This window comes from Penicillium canariense (genome assembly GCF_028826845.1).
Source record: "Penicillium canariense strain IBT 26290 chromosome Unknown utg000001l_segment0_segment0, whole genome shotgun sequence".
Lineage (NCBI taxonomy): Eukaryota > Fungi > Ascomycota > Eurotiomycetes > Eurotiales > Aspergillaceae > Penicillium > Penicillium canariense.
The window spans coordinates 294,135-313,526 of NW_026622728.1; the positions used below are offsets into that span (position 1 = coordinate 294,135).

Below are 19,392 nucleotides of genomic sequence, written 5' to 3' on the forward strand. Positions count from 1 at the left end.
CTGGAGGGCAAGAGCTGTTAGTGACAATGTTCTGATGGTGTTGGTGCGAGAACGCCTACCCTTTCATCATAGTTCATTTCCATGCTGAGCTGATTTCACACTAAAAGGCGTAACTCGACAGTGAGGATGCGTGCCAGTCTTGAGTGGAATTGTTCAGGCCAGGCCGAGGAACTAGTTCTACCAACTTGCCAGCGATTCCATCGAACCAACCGGGAAACTGTTATGTTAAGTACCCACGCGCCCAAGCTCTCATAGAGCCCTGCAGGTGCGGAATCAGGCCGGCAATACCGATTTGACAATTACCGACAGCTCGGAGGGGCCATGCAGAGCATAAAACCATGCCTAGCCAGGCCACAGCGTGTGGCGTGATGAAGAGCCCCTTTTGCCCTAGAAAAGTCAGCCACTGGACACCCTGCCTAAGACCTAAGGGGTGCGAAATTCCCAGCTGCTTCGTTTGGACTAGAGTACAATAATGAAGGGATGGTTTGGTCAATAGTAATGGTGACTATGTCCCGGGTGCTCCACATTGACCCCAGATTTCTCCCCCACACACCCACTTATCTCCTTGAGCGACCCTCCCTTCGCGACAAATCTAAGTTTGAGGAGTCGCCTATCATTGCCACAAAATGTACCCCACTATGTCCCGCGGTATTAGGCCGCGTTTAGTGAGATAGGATGGAAAAAACGTTCTCGGGCGAAAAAGCTGGTACTTGATGGGGTGAGAACCCTTAGAATGGTGTCGTCATCCCAGCGCATGATCTGTTAGCTTTCCTTGTGGCTTCGGTGCCATGATTCATAGCAAATATGGCCAGAGGCCAGATCGAAATCGCGATATAGCTGCTCGGGATATTGCGGTGCATGAGCTGCCGAAACGTGTACTAACGGCTGTTGATGATGCCGAAAACTTGCTTTTCGACCATTCAATAATCATTGGCAATAGCCTACAGAGGTAAGGCAGGAAAAATCAACATCCAATGATACCAAAGGAATTTTATTCGCTAAATACCTGGGAGTCCCAAGCGCGCCTGGTGATGGCCAGGAGTCGAGCTTAGTATACACACTAAACGGAGATGTTCCGCAGACTGCATCGTAGCAGCTTGCTTGTATTCTAAGCATTATAACTAATCGTAGGCTGGCATGGTGGCCTTACACTGAGCATGCGACAGATAAACTGAATGTTGGATTGCCAACCTCATCGATTCCATGAAGATTGGAGTTTCTCAACCGCGTATTCGGTGGCCCAGCCCAGGTCCGCTTCCACGCCCCGCAAAAGATCCACAATAATTTGATGCTCATCCGCACTCTCCAAACACTGCCCCACCGCAAATAAAAGTGGGATCATGTATACTCGGACTTCGCCCTGGGGCCGTCCTACGGCAATGCCGCATACTTCCCGACAGCGGTACTCGACCTCCTTCGTCACTTCTCGGTAGCTTTGCAAACGGTCAAATGCTGTGCTTGGCCCACTTATGACGTCCTGTGGACGATTCAACAACAACGCAATTCTGCCAAAATGGTAATGTTGCATGGCAGCTGCACATGTCGCTAAGCTGTGGAAGACTTCGGGAAAAGGAAACTGGCTACCATTGGGTGGCCTCGACACATCTCTGGGGTGTTCGATGCGGACACATGGGCGAACTGTCTCGGGGACGCCCTCGAACCAAGTTTGAAACTCAAAGCATAGGTCTAACCAGGTGTTTGTGCCAGGATAGGCCTGTTGAATGGGACTAACTGGCACGTCTTGGGCTCCAGATAGATTATCTGGTGGTGATCCTGTCCACTGGGCAATCTGCGACTGTTTGGATTTGGCGAGGAAATTCACGACCTTGGAGACAAGCCAAGAAAGACCATTGAATGTTTTATCTTCCCGAGATAGGTTTATAGACCAGTCTTCGATGATCTGGAACTTCCCTTGGTCGTCGATTGATATTCCGGCGGCCCGCCATAGAGGCAAATTTGTGGTATCAAGATGCGTGGCTGAACGAATATAGTATGCACCGAGATAGTCTTGGCGAACGAAATTCCAGAAAGAAGCGCGGATTCCATGGGGAAACGATATCGACTGCATTTGCTTCATCTGAAGGAGAGCATCGAAAACGGAACGGATGCCCGTGAGGTACCTGTACCCCAATTAGGAAAGAAAGTAAAATTTTGGAGCGGCAAAGAAACATACGCGTGCCACTCCTCCCCTTTTGCGTCCAATAATTTGAATAATGACAGAAGTGTGATCGTTGCCAGAATCTCTTCGGTCTTTCGGATGAAAGGGCCGTCATCAAAGTTCTGGCTGGTCCCTTGTGTCGCCTGTGTGTTCAGCCACCGAGCGACCATTTCAATGGGTGAGTTGAGAACGGATGATGTGGATAGGATGGAATAGCCGTCTGACGTGGATGTAGTCAGATCCGACACAGCCAGATAGTAGTAGTTAGCAGCCTTCAAGAACCAGTCGACTTGTCCAGAATTTGGATACAACTCAGTCGAAGAAGGACTGGTGTAGATCCCTCCCCCAATGCTTGATTTGGAACCTTTCACCCGACCAAGTTGTTTCGCCGCCAGAGCTGCGATGGAATACTTGAGAGATGAACAATTGAGAGCTCTGATCGGAACATAAACCGAGAAGAACTTCCCAGCATCGGATAAGTCCAACCTAGCCGACTGTCAGTACTGAAGAGGGTGTATGAATGAAGTTTAAAGACAAACCATACCATGGGCCCAGGATTTCTGCAAAATGGCGGGTAAGGAATGCAATCTCATGCTCAGTGCCAGTCACGAGATCTGAGAAAATCTCCTGGAATTCTTCTTTCTCGCTTCTTTGCGACAAGCTTTCCGAGGAGAGCAGTCTTTGGTAATGCGGAAGGTCGGTTGGCAGGTTGTTGTGTATATTTTCAAGAGTTGAAGGTAGTCCCAAGGTGGCGTGTGGTGATACTTCCGAGCTTTGCATGGGGCTTCTTGGCGACCTCCCACTGTCTCCAAAGCCAGAGAAACGAGTGAGGTCCGACCCATAATGAGCCCCTGTTGCATTGGGGCTGCGTAACTGAGCTGCGGGGGCTGTGATACCCGATTGGCTTGGGAGACCCGGAGGCTGTGCCATTTGCATGTCGGTTCTAGATGCTGGCCTTATTTCTTCCAATTGGAAGCTAAATGTAGAGGCGCCTTTCCTGATATCAATTAAGTCTTGACCAGGCCGCTCCTGAGTCATCCCCACTTGGCCTTCATGCTGCGCTTGGCTAGGCGCATGTTCACTCCCCTATTCGACATGGTCAGTTCCCAACCAAATAAATAGATTGGGCAACACAGACTTGATCAGCATTGATTGGGGCGCTTGGTTTTGCATGTTTCTCCTGATATGGAGCATACCGGCGCCTCACTGTGGCGCCTTGGTCGATAAATTTACGGGTCTGGACATAACCCGGGCAGTCCACCCCAGCGGTGGTACACCGCTGGCAGTGAGGTCGCGTCTCGTCACACTGAGCATCATTAGTCTGAGCTCCCAAAAACGAAGAAGCTTAGAAACTTTCTGGTGATAACAAACCTTCAAATGCCTTTTCTTACACCGCTCGCATGCCTTATTAGAGGGAACCCCCGGCATGGTGTGTTCAGCGCAAAGAGGGTGTCTTCACCAACCACACGTTTCGGAGGCTGTGCACTGTGTTCCCTCGGAGCACATAAGGAATCCCAGCCGTGTGTTCTTGATCTTACATACCGGGAATCCAGACAATGGAGCTACGGCTGTATCGAATTGCACGGAGAAGGAAATTCATCATGAATGATGCTCATCAAGGGATCATATTATGTAAGCCGGAGAAGTTTCGGCCGGGAACCGGGGATTGGCCCACTTGTCACGTGAGCTAAAGCTGGCCGGTTGTTCTTTCGCGTCGTTAGGGGATCATTTCCCAAGTCCTCTACTTCTCACGGCTCCCCAAGGGTGATCATGCTTCGCGCATCTCGCGAACTATTTTTGAGTAATGATGTCCAAAGAATCCCGCACCAGTCGTAAGACCATCAATAGAAACGGACCCAGTGCATCCAACTTCCAAAGTGGGGCATGGCGATCATTTTCAAAAAGGGGGTCTGTCCGAGCATGAGCAGAGCCGAATATATCTTGGCTGGATCAGTATGATATTTCCCTGCTATCTTTATCTCTGTGTTTATATCAATTGCCATAGATGCTGGAAGAAAACATGTCTTCGTCTGCTTGGCATGCTACCTCTCGGAGAACTTGATCGGTTGTGGGAGATGCTGTAGATCCTAACACACAATGTTTGCCAAATACCGCACTTCAAACACCCTCTGATGGCTCCGATGGCTTTCATTTCCCATCATGCAGAGAGAAGGGCTGAGATCAGAACCCCCCTTTGCTACCTGGGTCTTTTTCAGCTTCAACCACCCTTCGGAATGTCACTCCGACTGCACTACCAGGATTAAGATCACTGTATGGAGATGCCCCGGCAGTGTTTGTGGTTCCCCATCGATCCCTAGGCATAGCATGCCGGATTTTCCTTTAGCATCAGCATTTATGTCAGAGAGAGCTGATGCCGCACAGTATGATCATCCCTCGACCAATCTACGACCGTTCTCAAACATGTATTCCCATATCCTAGCCTAATTATCCCAGCCAGATACCCAGAACTTCAACCATAATCCAGAGTTCGTACGTCAGCTGGATCTGATGATAAAAGATGTCCAGGCACGCCAGTCGCTGCTCCAGAAAATAGCAACACTTCGGGAGCAGTTTTCGAGAGTTCAGATCGAGAAAATTCAGATCCGAACGTACCTCAATTCCAGGATCCCCCTCTGGAAGGGAACCCGCTCCTCCACCCCAAAGATCTCACCCATCCCAAGGTCAACAACAGGTACTAGCGGGCAATCCTAGGATAGCATTGTTTTGGATCTCATATAAAGTCAAGCGGGCGATTCAACCTGGGAGAAATGGCATTTGTTGCTTCCCACACGAGCGCTCATTCCGCTAAACCCGTAAGCTCGACTGTGCCCAGTCTTGGATTCATGACGCCCGAGGTTGAGGGAGCTTTTGGCTCGAAATTAAGTTTTGTTCCGGTACTACAGCTCGGGGTCGCTGTTTTAGTGTATAACCTGCAATATGTACATGCGGGATGGCAGGGAGAGTAAATGTTGGTTGACTGATTCTAGAAAAGCTCCAAGCATGAGGTGAGCTAACTAATACAGTTGGAGAGGCGTATTTGAATTACTAGCTGCTCTGTTTATCCTCTTCTTCATGCTTTCAGTGGCGCGATAGCGTGCTTGCTAACCGTGCGTATTTAGTGCTTGGCCTTCGAGGGACTTGGCTGGGTGCCTGCAGATCAGCGTTCCGTCACCGACCCCGTGTACATCCTCCGCCATCCTCCATCCCCAACCCTCTCTGGAGTTTCGATGTTTGCCCCCGATGTAGCGTACGGAGGTTACATGTGCGACAAGCACCGGGTGAATGCCCATTCCCCACCCGATGGAGAACCCATGACTCTCGCACAACGGGGGATCCGCGTTCCCCGCAGCTTGGGGGGATCATTCGCCCATCCCGCCCGGAAGTCAACAAGGATCGGCACGCGACGAGGAAACCTAGAAGTCGCATTTCCCTGCCGCTATTAAATTTCCTGGTCGAGTTACTGTTTCCAGTATGAAAACTGCCCATCACTGCGGTCACTGCCGCTCTGCGGGGTGTGCTTTGGGCGTGGGGAAAGCACGCGCCCATTGCAGTATGATCCGCCCGCTGTGTTGGTAATGGCTGGATTTTTGCCGATTGCCGGAGATTGTAGATGTCACACCATGCAGCAGCGGATGCGACGTGCGTCGCTCTTGCGTTCTGGCCAAGTCCCCGAATTCTCGTGGAGTTTCAATAGTTTGGCTGGCCTAAAAAGGGGCTCCAGCCCTGTCAATCGAGGCGCGTGGAATGCGCTCCCCGCATAAATAAGGGAGCTTGGGTCCTGCGTGCAACCCATTCTCCTGCTAAAATTGTGACACTGTTTCATCCGCTGATTGTGTGCTGATTGTGTACAATTATTGGCGCGCCGGTGTACTTCCTACTCGAGATCGCCATGTTGTTGCAAATCGTTCGGCCCCGTACTGCACTTACCACGGCAATCTATGGCTCTGTTGTCTTAGCTACTTTGGCTTCTTCGGCGGATAGCTTTGATGTTTTGAACTATGTCGACCCTCTGATAGGGACGGCAAATGGAGGTGCGATATGGTAGAACAGCTTTCGTTGACTCCGTTTGGGCAGCTAATGGGTGCTTTCGCCAGGCCATGTATTCCCTGGCGCAACCTTGCCATTTGGTAAGCACTGGAACGCTCTCCTTGGGCCCATGGCTAACAGGCATAGGAATGGCAAAGGCTGTCGCCGATACAGTAGGCGAGAATCAAGCGGGATTTGCATTTGATACCAACGTCGTCACTGGGTTCTCTCATATGCATGATTCTGGCACCGGTGGTGTAGGTCCCTCTTTCAACCTTGAGGTATTAAACACAACTAACCCTCGCAGTCCCCCTCCATGGGAAACTTTCCGATATTTGCCCAACCTTCTTGTCCAAATGATGATATCAATCAATGCAAGTGGCGGCTCAACGACAGAGCGGTGGCCTGGGACAAGAACTCGGTCAACGCTCGTCCGGGATATTTTAGCATCTCGCTGGCAAACGGCGTGCAGGCGGAGATGACTACCACTAATAGATCTGCGTTGTATCGTTTCACCTTTGACGAGTCATCATCCAGCTCGCTGAGCCCAGTTGTTCTGGTGGACTTGATAGATTTGCCCCAATCGCGCACCAACGGAACTGCCGATGTTGACTCTGCCACTGGACGCCTGAGCGGTAATGGTACGTTCAGTCCCAGTTTCGGTATTGGAAGCTATAATCTCCATTTCTGTGTCGACTTCAAGGGTGCTGAGCTCCGTGATACCGGTACTTGGACCAAGAATCAAGCGAATGTCACAAGGAAAACTGTATCTGTGCAAGCTGATGGGACAAACACCCCCGGCGGTACATTTGCTCGATTTCACAGTCCCCAGGACAACATAATTCTGGCTCGCGTTGGTGTAAGCTTCATGAATGTTGAGCAAGCATGTTCCAATGCCGAGCGTGAGCAGCCGAACTTTGACTTTGACGGCACTAGATCCGCGGCCGAAGTTGCCTGGAGGAAGAAGCTGAATGTTATGTCTATTGACGCGGATGAAGTCTCGAATGACCTGCAAGCGGTCTTCTGGAGCGGAGCATACCGGTCCTTGATTAGCCCTCAAGACTATACTGGGGAAAATCCCCTATGGGAAAGTGACGAGCCGTACTATGACAGCTACTACTGGCAAGAAAACCCTGTATCTGCAAAACTTGCGTGACCGGATTTGACTAACCCATCTTAGCATTTGGGACTCCTACCGAAGCATCCATCCCTTATTGACATTGGTGGATCCTTTATCGCAGTCTCGGATGATGCGCAGCCTCCTCGATATTTACCGCTTTGAAGGATACCTACCCGACTGCCGGATGTCTCTCTGTAAGGGACTTACCCAAGGAGGCTCTAATGCCGATGTTCTCATGGCAGATGCGTATCTGAAGAATGTCGAAGGTATTGATTGGGACACTGCCTATGAGGCTGTTGTGAAGGATGCAGAGGTTGAGCCTGCGAACTGGGATGTCGAAGGACGCGGTGGCCTACAGAGTTGGAAGACCCTTGGATACATCCCGAAGGATGATTATGATCCATATGGCGCAGGTACCCATACTCGCAGCATATCGCGGACTGTGGAATATGCGTACAATGACTTTTGTATTGCTGAGATGGCGCAAGGAATGGGCAAGCAAGCGGACTACGAGAAGTATACCACTCGCTCGGGCAACTGGGCCCACATGTTCAAGGCGGATCAAAAGTCCAGTATCAAGGGGGTTGACACCAATTTCACTGGATTTTTGCAGCCTCGCTATACGAATGGTAGCTGGGCTTATCAAGACCCGATCTTCTGCAGCCCCTTGCTGAGTTTCACCTCCTGCTATCTCAACCCCAGTGGCCACGAGACTTATGAAGGAAGTTCTTGGCTCTATACCTTGTGAGCATTAACGTGTTACCGGTTGTCAATTAATGCGCTAACACTGGTCCTATAGCTATGCTCCACATGATATGGGTGCACTCATCCAAACTCTTGGTGGTGCAGAGCAATTCACCTCCCGCTTGGAGTTCCTTCACCAATCTGGACTTCTCTATGTGGGGGATGAACAAGCATTTTTGACCGTGTTCCAGTTTCACTATGCCGGACGGCCCGCTCTTTCGGCAAAGTACAGCCATTTCTACATCCCGTCCCAGTTTAACACCACGACCGCCGGTATCCCAGGCAATGACGATAGCGGTGCGATGGGCTCCTTTGTGGTGCTGAGTATGATGGGTCTCTGGCCCGTTCCTGGACAGAATGTTTACCTCATCACGCCGCCCTACTTTAAAGAAATAAGCATCGAGAATGCTGTCACTGGTAAAACGGCTACTGTTCGCAACATCAACTTTGACTCCAATTATGAGTCGATCTATATTCAGAGTGCCAAGCTAGATGGCCAGGCATGGACAAAGAACTGGGTCTCTCATGATTTCTTCGCCGAGGGAGGTATTCTGGAGCTAGAGCTGGGCCCGACCGAAAGCAAATGGGGAACTCAGACGGAGGATCTGCCTCCCAGTATGAGCAGCTATCAGTGAAAGCATCAGCTATAAGAGTTGATTAACATTGACATCTTTCCTTTTTAATAGCACAGATTCTTACTGTGTCATATATTGTGGTTGTCGTGTGTCGATCTCTTCTGCTTTCTATATTCACTATTACTTAAGTAATGAGCTCCCTCTTTGAGCATGTTTTGGACTGTATATCCGCACGCACCAACCACAAGCCGTACTTCTTGCCTGTGCGCCCAGTTTGGAAAATGGCCCCACAGTCTCATGGTTGCATATACGCCCGGCTTCATGTAATTCAACCGGACGCCGCGCATTGAGATTACAACTTCCAATTATTTTACCTGGATTTCAATTCACAATGTTGATATATACGCAGCCCCCCTGTTCCCCCTTCTACCACATGCCAATATCTCCATTCTTTGCGGATTCGTACGGTAGCCATTCACTAGCCCAGGCAGTCACCTCTTGGCCATGAGACCGACGGTATCGAAGACATAGACTTGGGTCATCTGGAGTAATCTCGACATTTATAGAGTCAATACGAGATTCCTCGGGAATCAGGTCTTCGGGTGTTAGCCCGTCTGTCTCAATCTCAATCACCCGCTTTAAAACAAGAGCGGTTGCGCAGGTGGACCAAATTCCTTCCTGTCGCTGCCATTGGCGAAGTAACAGTAGCGCCTCCTGCCGAACCAGCCAGTCACGGCATTTGAAAACACAAAAGAAGAGGGGCGGGATTACCCCCATATTGACGGAGAATGCTGGCAGAGGATTCTGGCTTGAGTCTGATGCCAGGAGTTTCTTAGCCAATTCAACAGCCTTCTGGAATCGTGGTAAATATTCATCGTATCTTGTTTCCCGGGGTAGCGGACCGTTCTCCACAAAGAGGATGATGTAAAGAATCTCACTCCATATCTCTAGGAGGGTCAGTGTGTCGAGGTCGCGCTGCGACAAACGATCATTATGAAGTATGAGTGACCCTTTAATCTGGCTTCTCCACACACGCAGTTTACTTAATACCGCATAGGGTTCCCCTCCAAGGTCGGAGCTCGCGGGACCCACGCTAAATCCCCGTGGATGACGGCGTAACACCATTCGAGCCAGGATCACCAAGAAATTGCCCGCTTTCTCGATGTTGTCCACAGTTTCAGGTAGCGCTTTGGGAACGAAGAAGGGAAAGGTCCGGTCTTCGTTCTCTGTGAATGAGTCAGGGTTGGTAAAGGTCGACCAGACCAAATGTATCCCGGCGAAGGCCTGAGCAACGGCCCGACTTGTCGAACTTCGATGGGCATCATCTCTCAGATATTCTCCCAGCAGCTTATAACCGGATCGCAGATGACGACCAGCTGACTCGGCATCCTCTTGGAACAGGATGATGGAAACCAGGACGATGCAGGTTATCAACGCAATCTCCACACGTAAGCGACCCAGGCGGTTGTCCATTAGGTTCTGTCGGAGACACGCAATGGCTTTGTTACACTGCTGCAGAGAAAAGGACCTATCCAGAGGGCCCTGACTCTCCCCTTTTCGGAGCTGGACGAATCTATAGTTCAGGGACCCCATGCCAATGACCGCATGGCAAACTGCAGGCTGGACCTCGCTGACCTGATGGACTAAGCGCTGCCAGAACTCGTCGTAGAAGTAGCCCGCGCACTGCAAGGAGGTACTTTTCCGAAAAAAGTCCAGATACCATCGCTCATCTGGAGTCAAATCTACCTGGCCTGTATACACTAAGTGGGCGGTCGGGCCGAGCTGACCATCAAGGAAGTTTCCAGCTGGTCCGGTCTCCCCTGAGGGTAAACTGTTGCGAGAAACGCGCACGACTTTGTCGCCCATGCGCGCAGCCCTTGTGCGACGGTCCGGGGTCTCGATATATTGACATTTCCTGCCTGAGCTAGTGCACATGGAGCAAGATGGGCGGCCTTCGTCACATTTCTTGTGTCGGGTCCTACCGCGCTATAAGTGCCTGTCTTGCCCCGCAGGAGAGCGGGCTAGAGGAGAGAGCTTACTTGCAGGTCACACAGCCGGTGCGCACCTTTGGGCGACTGGCTCGCTTCCTCCTCTCCTTTTCCTGTTGCTCACTCGACATCGATTGGGTCATTGCGGCTCTTCTGGAACCCTTAATCTGTCGCCGGAAAAATAATGATGCAAGAGGGTGAACATAGGGCTGGCACGGAGGTTCTCCATTCGTTTCTTGGCCCCAGCCAGCCTGATCTGCGCAGCCTGTTGACCATCCAATCACATGTGGGCGTTGCCAAGTGCTTTTGCGGAGCGTGTTACACAGCATCTGGTAATGTTTGTCAGCGAGTTGGGCATTTCTCAGGACTTCTGAATTGGCAGAGAGAGTTATAGGAGGCTTGACCTGAGCTAGCAACCAAGCTACGTAGAACGACGGTCTCCGCCATAGCCGGTCTGTTAACTGTCTTCAGTTGCATAGTGACAAGGACTCTCACGATTGCGATGCGGACAGGAGTTCAAGTGATTTGCCCTGGACATGCACAGGTCCGGCCTGACATTCCTTATCCGCGTGACCGCCCAGACTATGTGATTGCGGAGACCAGAGCGTTCGCCCTCAATCCAACCGACAACCACCATATCGACTTTTTGGCAGGCAGGGGGCCAATCATTGGCTGCGATTGGTCGGGAATCGTACGAAAGGTGGGGGAATAAGTTAGTCGATTCAAGCCTGGGGATGCGGTCTACGGAGTTTGCCATGGAGGTATGACGCTTCTCAATTCTTGTGTTTTGCTATAGCGGCCCGGACAGGGTTGATGAAGCCAAAAAGGCAATTCAGTCGAGCCGGAAGATGGCACCTATGCAGATATCATTGCCGGCAAAGAACACACCACGATGCACAATCCAGAATTCTTGAGCTTTGAAGAGTCTGCATCGCTGGGGGTTTGGCTGGCGACGGTTGTACAGGTACTTTACCCTGTGATGAAGCTTCCATTGCCATCTCCACATATCCTCGCCAATTCGGGCCCCGCCCTGCTCGTTTACGGCGGAAGCTCTGCTACGGGAACGATCGCGATTCAGGTGGCCAAATTGTATGTTCTGGTGTCGATACTGAGGGCACATGGCTAACAGGTCCTGGCTAGATCGGGATGCCGTGTTTATGCTACTTGCTCGGCCGCAAACAACGACCTTGTTATGTCTCGCGGTGCAGAAAAGTGGTTTGACTATAATCAGCTAGACTTTGTCGAGCAAATAGAGGCCGCCGGGTTGTCAATCACGCATATCGTGGATTGCATTGGAACGGAGGAGTCGGGTATCGCTTGCAGCAAGATTCTTGCGCTCGCAGGGGGGCACTATCACTCGATTAGGGTCCCCTGTCCCGAGTCCTTCAAGGAAAGGAGACCAGAGGATACCGCACTTGCAACCACGGCTTTGGGATATACAATGTTCGGCGAGAGGTTCGAATTCCCTGGTGTAGCAGAGTACCCTGCCGAGCCCGCGATGGAGGAATTTGCCAAAAAATGGGTCCTCGTCGCCGAAGAACTCGTCAAGACCGGAAAGGTCCAGCCGCATCCGCTTGATATACGCGGAGGAGGCCTGGAGGGACTACTACAGGGTCTCCAGGAAATGAGGACACAAGCACCTCGAGGAAAAAAGATTGTATACTCGCGAGAGTGGGGTCTTATAGAAGCAGACGCCGGACTACCCATCGAAAGTGTGACTGAAAAAGTCGTATGTCTCCCAGTAGCGATCAATGCAGTTGACAGAAGTACTTTTACTTAATGTGCGGATCTCCATGGGAGTTTGAGTGGACCAGAGATTGAATGTTTCAAAGATAGGTGGGAAACATGCATCGCGGTAGTAGGCATCCATTGACGAATTGGGCAGTATTTGCGTTGTGGAGATGGCCCAGTTATGACCGGTCTGTAGCATTTTAAGCCCATAGGGGACTAGACCTTCTCTACATTAACTGGTCTCAGGCAAAAGCGAGGAGCCTAAGTTTGGGAGAGCCGTGGAAAAGCAATATGTACAGTACAATTCTCGATTGCGGGAAGGGGATATCATCTATGTACGAGGAATAAGCAAACAAAGACAAGGCTCAAAACAAAGTCGACACACCGGAAAGTGTGTTCCACAAAAAAAAGAAGCTGCGCTCGCGAAGCCAATCACATTAAGGCCACAAGAAATTGCGCTCCATCCGTCTTTCATGACGGGGACTCATTGCTGGCAGGCGTGGCTCGTCGGCCCCACCCACTAAAGAAGCCACCGCCTCCAGCACCGATGTTACTGGAAGTTCCCGGGGACTTGGCCGGCTCGGTGGGTGACTTTAATACGCTAGCTCGGGATGGTGAGCTGCCAATGAAGGAATTGCGACTTTCGAGACTTGGGCTAGACTGGGAGTGGGTTGCGCTGATCATCTTTCGCAGAGAATCGAGTTTGCCCTTCACTTCCTCCAGCTCCTGCTTGGCGATTGCTTCTGCTGTCTTCGAGTTGACCAGCTCTAGTAGCAGCGTCTCCTCGGCAACAGGTTTGTTGTTCTCGGTAGCCAGCACGCTCTGAAGGCCCAAGCTACTAGCGCGCTTGCTGAAGGTAGGGCTCTTTTGCGAGTGCGAGTTAGTGCGGACCAACCTAAGTTCCCGAAGCCCAGTGGGAGAGGTCGATTCGGAATCAGTTGATGTGGAGACACTCTCGGAAGGTGTAGTTGATTCAGGCGTCTTGAGTGCGCGCAATTCTTTGTTCATTCGCTCCAATCGCTGTCGGTCGCGGTATCCGTCTTGGATTCGACCACGCGCTTCGCGCAGCTGCTCCTTCAGGGAAGCGTTCTCCTGCTCAAAGTCATCCATCCGCCGGGTGAGGTCCAGGCAACGGCGCGCTTCCACCTGATGCATTTCCTTCCATCGGGTCATATCATCGTGAAGCTGATGTTTTGTTTGAGTGATCGATGCATCTTTGGGCTCGCCCGCTACAAACCGAGCTTGCGCTTTTGAGACCAATTCTGCAGGTTGCTCTTCGGCTGGCAGCTCGAGGATGTGGTTGAGCATTTGCTTCGCCAACGTGCGGTCCTCCTCGCGTTCCTCCCGTTCTTGTTGGAGTTCGCGTGTCAGGTCTGCTTGTTGACGTTGAAGATCACTCAGTGCCATCAGCAGGTCCTCGATCTGGGTGTGAAGGTCACGGTCCTTGTGATGCGTGGACATGTTTGATTTGCGTGACTTTTGGTCACTGTTTGTGGCAGCTGACAGCTCGGTAGGTGCGGTGCTCGCGTCAGACACGGACTCCACAGAATTGAGCGTAGAAGTCATGCTTTGTTTGGAGGTAGAGCGACGAAGAATGCTCGTAGGACGCGAAGATGTCGGGTTGGGGTTGAGAGACTTTACCGAGTTGTGAGAGTTGGAGCCCGCCCAAAGGCGTCCGAGGAAGCGTGAAGCTGTCGCCTGCATCTGTGGGAATGAAATGCCGGTGGGCATGCCCTGGGATTGGTTGTAGCTGGCTTCAAGAGCCTGGAGGCTCTCAATGGTGACGAGGGAAGTCAGTGAGACAAAGTCATTGACGAGATCATCTGCGTTAAACGCGTATCTAGACCGACGCGTCAGCATGTTGACATTTTGCGAGGAAGAAAACAAAGCACAACTTACGTGTCCCACAAGCTGCGCGACAATAGCAGCTGCATCACATCCTCGAACTCAGAGCAAGCCAATATCCGCTTCTCGTTGCGCTGCATCAGGGAGAGTGCAACACGCATCAAAGTTTCACAGGCGCCCTCCAGGAAAATGACGTCGTAAATTCGAAGGAGCATTGGCAGAGGGCAAGCCACCGCGAAGAAAGACAAGAACCACTGTGACACGTATATCGGCTCAACATTCAATGACTCCAAGTGTTCGAAGAGCTCCGGGCGATGTCGCGCCAGGAGATTTTGGAACTGATAGACATGAAGATGTAGGCCTGACAAATCTGGAAGATAGCACGTTCGAAGGTTGTAATGATCCATGAGTCTAGTAAATCCCGTTAGTTTTTGCTCCGACAGCCTCCATCATCGTGGAATCTTACCGAACAAGCACACAGAACGCTTCTGCATCCGACATGTGCATCAGCAGCGGGCCGACCACAAACCCAAGACCTTGACAGTAGCCAATCTTGGCATCGTACAAGCTGAAGCACCTCAACACACGAGCCAGCATCTGCTGACCCTCACCATTGGGGTCTCGGAACATCTCCACATTTGGAAAGCTGCGACCAATGTCCTTCCCAATAAGACCATCATAAGGACTGCTCTCGCCGGAGAGTCGCTGGAACTCTTCCAAGAGAGTTGGGTCACGGGCACCTGCTAAGCTGGGCCACACCACGCCTCTGAGTGGTGGAGGAACGCCTTGTTGGATTTTATTGGAGGTGAGAGTCGGCAGGCGCTGAGCGGTTTGCGGATAATCTGCAACCAGTGCAGCCCAGAACTCCAGCTCGGTCATTGGAGGTGGTTGAAGCTGCGAGTAGCGCAATTCCGACCGTGCTGGCTCGTTGATCAATTTCTTGATCTGAACGAGCGACTCCGAGCGGGACTGCCGTTGGTGTCTTTGGGTGCGAGGGGCACTGGATAAGGCCGATTTAGGGTTGGTGGCTAGCGCATTATTCTCTTGCTCCAGGCGAGCGAGCAGTAGAGCGGTCGACTAGATCAGGAAAGAAGTGTCAATCTCACATTCCACGGCTACCGCACGGTCCATTGGGGGAGGTGGGGAGGGGTTCGCCTGTCAACCTACATTGTCAGATCCCTCTCCACGCGGCTCCTGTTCCTCTGTTCTATCCAGATTCTCCCAGTCCACCTCGTTGTCGGCCTCTTCTTCTGTCTGTCTGGCATTTGTTTGTCCGGCTTCCGCTAATGTCGGGGTCGGGGGCTCGTCAACGGGGGTGGGAGTCGTCCTGGCGGCATCCTGGAGGGCCATCGGGCCAAAAGACTCAGTCTTGGTCTTGTTATCCTCCTTGCAATGGGTCGCCTGGACGGGTGTGGGCGGGATGTCGAGAGTCCGCCAGTCGGGTTGTGTGTGCTCCGAATTGGACTGGATGTCGGAGAGCGCAACGGTCACCATAGAGTCGTGGTTGGGGCCGTGGGGCGCGCCCGGCGATGCGGGCTCGGGGCTCTCCATCATGCTCGGATGTGGTGGAAATCTCGAAATACAAAGTCAAGTCACCGAGATAAGTCAATCAGACTCCGGAACAAAGTCACAGGGCGGGTGGTGAGGAGATAGGCAAGACTAGCTTCATCTCTGGCAGGTAAATGAGATCAGTACCAACGTAGCGGCGAGTGCGAGGGCAAGGGACGCAGACGAACCTGTCGGTGGTCCAGCACCATCAAGGACGACGACACGCTTTGTATGGAATCGAAGGCGCGAAAGGCTGGAAAAAGAAGAAAGGAGTCGAAATGCACACTATTTCGCTAGCCCCTTTAGCCTTTTCAGGCTTTCCCCTCCAGGAGTCTCGCCCCCGTCGATCGCCCATACACCGACTGTCTGACGGGTGCACCACCACTGTTTAACCATTTCCTAGATCTTGGCATGTGCAGTATTAGTATTATCATTGGTCTTTTACAGAGCAAATCACTAGTTCCCCACGACGGAGAGGTTCTTTCTACAGGTGGTTTGCTCGGCTCCCCTTTACTACGCGCCTCGCCGCGTCCCTCCGATCGCCGTCCCATGGGAGGAGTGCGATCCCGTGGATCCCCCACAGTTCACCTCAACTTCAGCTAGATTACCGGGTGCAGGGTGGGCGATGATTTCGAGTCGCTTGTTGTGATAGAAATAATCGAGCTCGCCAAATCGGAATAATATGCAACTGAAACCTCTGCCCTTTATCCTGCAGGTACAACCGCCCAGATTGGAGGGGGGGCTGCGCGGTATCCTCCGTGGTACTGGAAGTACGGTAGGATATACTAGCGTAATTTATTTCACTTTCTATTGGATCAGTAATATCCTTCCGTTCAGCCATTGGATGGTCTTCAAGATCGACTGAGGAAATGATGAAACCTCGTTACCAGCCCCTGGCTGCCCTGTTTCAGCTGGTCCAGCCTCTGTGGTGCATGGCGCGGGGGAGACTAAGGGGCGTGATAAGGAAGGGGAGAAGAGAAAAGAAGCTGGCAAGCCTACGCAGGAGGTACAGCCCCTCTAATTTGTATTAGCGGAGGGCCCCGTACGGATTACGAGTGGGGAGAGTGGAGGGTACCACACTGTGATCACATGTCAGTGGGGCCCCACTGAGAGTTCAGTAGGGTGCGCAACCTTAGGCACCAATTCCACCCACTTTCATTTCAAACGCTTACCTTACCTTACACCTCTCTACGCATCTCCTCCACCCACTAATACCAGTTTTTACCTGGTTTTTTACACATCTACATCTACTTCCTAACTGGGAAGTATCTAGTTCTCTGCTTCTTTAAATCCCCGACCGACAGGCGTTGGCAAGATGGCCAAAGTTAAAAAGAATGTGAGTTAACTAGTTCTAGACTTATTTGGGGACTCCAAAGCTGACAGATTTGCAGCTTAACTACTAGCGTTACCTAGACCTTAGTAAGGCTGACCTAGAGCTCCCTTCCCTAAAGGAAGACGTTAGTTAACTAGTTCAGAACTTATTTTGTAGCTTAGAAACTGAGAGATTATATAGGATAAGGGGTACTATACTGTTAAGGTTAGGGAGTGTTACTGTCGCGTAGAGGGCTGTGTTAATAAGGTGAATTCCTACTTTTCTTTTACTTTTCTTTGTTCTAAACTAGTTACTAACTAATCCTAGACTCGTTTTATCTCTGCTAATAACCTCCGTAAGTATATCTATAAGTAGTATCCTTTAGTGTATCTAACTAGGGAGGACTCCGGTAGCCGCCCTACCTAGGGTGAGGAGGCTTAGGCTATAAGTAAGTGAATTAATACTAATTATTAACTAGTCCTTAACTAGTTAACTGAATTAGGGTTTTATTTTATTTCTTTATTATTTTATTATTTTTCGAACTAGTTACTAACTAGTTTATAGAGTTCTATAATGCCCTTATAAAGGCCTACGACGATCGCGAGGTAGAGAAGGAGGAGGTTTTGCCTCCTCTCTCTCTTAAGTATGATAGATCCGTAATTATTAATCCTTAATTAGTTTCTAACTAGTTCTTTGACTAATAATTTTAGGTATATATTACTAGAATACGTTACGCTATTCGTACCCTAAAACTTCCTGTTCCTTACGAGGTCTGTAAGGATAACGGTACTCCTCGGCGTAAGTACTCTAAAATACTATAATTACTTATTACTAACTAGTTTAGAATGCTACTATAACGAGGTTATCGATACTTACGAGTATTTCGATATGTTCGTCGACCCTTGTGTAGAGGTTGATAAGGAGGATAAGCCTAAGGATAAGAAGGGTAAGGGCGAGGCTGAGGCTAATAATAGGGACGATATATAGCGTAAGAACCTAGTTTATGACTAGTTTTCGACTAGTTTTCCCGGCGGTTTTATTTTCTTCTACGATAGATTTTACGAACTAGCCCTTAACTAGTTCTTAACTAGTTCTAGGCTTAGCTAAGAACTTTATAAATATAATATTAGTTAATAAGTAAAATGATAAATTTATAACTAGTAAAGTACTAGTAATTCCTACTTTTTATTCTATATGCTTTCTAACTCTAGCTATATCTTTCTTATCTCGAGCTCTTTTTACTATATTTCTAACTCTATTCGTCGATTCTTAAGCCGTATCCTCTTATCTTACGTAGGGGTAGTATAGTTTTACTAATAAAGGTTTATCGATATAGTATAATAAAGACTAGGAGATTCTCGCTATAATAAAGAGGGTATTCTAAAGTACTAGTTATTAACTAGTATCTTACTAGTAAAGTAGCTTTACTTACGTTATACCGCTTGCCGAACTACTCGTTAAACGGCTGCGTAAAGAAGGAGTTTGATTACTTCTTCTTTTTAGTCTTTTTGATCGTATACGTTAGATTATATAATCTAAGGAGCTAAATTTATAAAGCTCTTGATCCTCTAGGTCTACTTCGTTAAGATTATCTTAGTAGGCTTAGTAACGTCGTTAGCGTTTAGTTTCCTCCCGGTATAGGCTTCTCTTAAATCGTGTCTCTATATTATCTATATAATAGGAATGGCGAATATTAAACTAATTCCGGTAGAGATATTAATTAATATTACGATGATTAAGAAGCTTAGACCTAATACTAGTTAGTAACTAGTATTCTACTAGTAGCCTGACCTACTTTAGAACCGCTTAAAGTAAAGAGTCCTAGGTATCTATATAATAGGATTTATAGTAACTCTGCTCTATAGCGTTTATATATCGTCTCGCTTCTTTAAAGAACTTAGACTGTATTAGTAAGTAAGCGTTATAAAGACTAGCTATAATTATATTAATTTACTTATAGTTAACCTATCTAGTAAGATCGGGATTATATTCTAAATAATACTAGTAAGTAACTAGTTAAATACTAGTAATTTAGATCTTTATCTTTAATTAGGTCTGTTAGTTTTATATAATTAGCTTTAGTCTAATATTCTATTAAAGCTAGTAGTCGACTTTGTGCTTCGTAGTATATTATATTATTAGGATCTCCGCTCTCTGGTATTAATTTATAGACTATACGAGTGAAATAGATCTTATAGAATATAAGGATATTTATAGTATACTATCTCTAGCCTAGATCTTAACGACTAGTATTTTAAAGCACTCTTCTAAGCCCTATTACTAGTTAGTTACTAGTAGTAGACTAGTAAGAATATTAGAAACTTACCTATTATCTGCTTTAGGTA

The 19,392-nt window shown here is 49.4% G+C and overlaps 7 protein-coding genes across 7 annotated transcripts; 4 read left to right on the plus strand and 3 right to left on the minus strand.

The window, feature by feature from the left end:
- Positions 1-1,192: 1,192 nt before the first annotated feature.
- On the minus strand, positions 1,193-3,586 carry N7482_000096 (Zn(II)2Cys6 transcription factor domain-containing protein; the record flags this gene model as incomplete). Its single annotated transcript, XM_056682221.1, has 5 exons — positions 1,193-2,120; positions 2,174-2,644; positions 2,703-3,244; positions 3,297-3,464; positions 3,530-3,586. The coding sequence occupies 5 exons, from the start codon at positions 3,584-3,586 to the stop codon at positions 1,193-1,195; spliced, it is 2,166 nt and encodes a 721-aa protein (XP_056545827.1).
- Positions 3,587-4,318: 732 nt separating this feature from the next.
- N7482_000097 (uncharacterized protein) lies at positions 4,319-4,870 on the plus strand (the record flags this gene model as incomplete). The annotated part of the gene is made up of 2 exons (XM_056682222.1): positions 4,319-4,429; positions 4,613-4,870. 2 exons carry the CDS (start codon positions 4,319-4,321, stop codon positions 4,868-4,870), a joined length of 369 nt encoding a protein of 122 aa, XP_056545828.1.
- Positions 4,871-6,047: 1,177 nt separating this feature from the next.
- On the plus strand, positions 6,048-8,683 carry N7482_000098 (glycoside hydrolase family 92 protein; the record flags this gene model as incomplete). The annotated part of the gene is made up of 6 exons (XM_056682223.1): positions 6,048-6,189; positions 6,253-6,285; positions 6,332-6,441; positions 6,492-7,336; positions 7,365-8,048; positions 8,104-8,683. The coding sequence occupies 6 exons, from the start codon at positions 6,048-6,050 to the stop codon at positions 8,681-8,683; spliced, it is 2,394 nt and encodes a 797-aa protein (XP_056545829.1).
- A 366-nt stretch (positions 8,684-9,049) lies between these two features.
- N7482_000099 (Zn(II)2Cys6 transcription factor domain-containing protein) lies at positions 9,050-10,754 on the minus strand (the record flags this gene model as incomplete). The annotated part of the gene is made up of 2 exons (XM_056682224.1): positions 9,050-10,601; positions 10,663-10,754. 2 exons carry the CDS (start codon positions 10,752-10,754, stop codon positions 9,050-9,052), a joined length of 1,644 nt encoding a protein of 547 aa, XP_056545830.1.
- Positions 10,755-11,503: 749 nt separating this feature from the next.
- N7482_000100 (uncharacterized protein) lies at positions 11,504-12,391 on the plus strand (the record flags this gene model as incomplete). The annotated part of the gene is made up of 2 exons (XM_056682225.1): positions 11,504-11,700; positions 11,752-12,391. The coding sequence occupies 2 exons, from the start codon at positions 11,504-11,506 to the stop codon at positions 12,389-12,391; spliced, it is 837 nt and encodes a 278-aa protein (XP_056545831.1).
- A 422-nt stretch (positions 12,392-12,813) lies between these two features.
- N7482_000101 (putative GTPase activating protein (Evi5)) lies at positions 12,814-15,741 on the minus strand (the record flags this gene model as incomplete). The annotated part of the gene is made up of 4 exons (XM_056682226.1): positions 12,814-14,182; positions 14,242-14,598; positions 14,654-15,264; positions 15,355-15,741. The coding sequence occupies 4 exons, from the start codon at positions 15,739-15,741 to the stop codon at positions 12,814-12,816; spliced, it is 2,724 nt and encodes a 907-aa protein (XP_056545832.1).
- Positions 15,742-17,050: 1,309 nt separating this feature from the next.
- On the plus strand, positions 17,051-18,069 carry N7482_000102 (uncharacterized protein; the record flags this gene model as incomplete). The annotated part of the gene is made up of 7 exons (XM_056682227.1): positions 17,051-17,071; positions 17,139-17,192; positions 17,375-17,402; positions 17,612-17,703; positions 17,758-17,845; positions 17,892-17,993; positions 18,059-18,069. 7 exons carry the CDS (start codon positions 17,051-17,053, stop codon positions 18,067-18,069), a joined length of 396 nt encoding a protein of 131 aa, XP_056545833.1.
- Between the last annotated feature and the right edge of the window lie 1,323 nt (positions 18,070-19,392).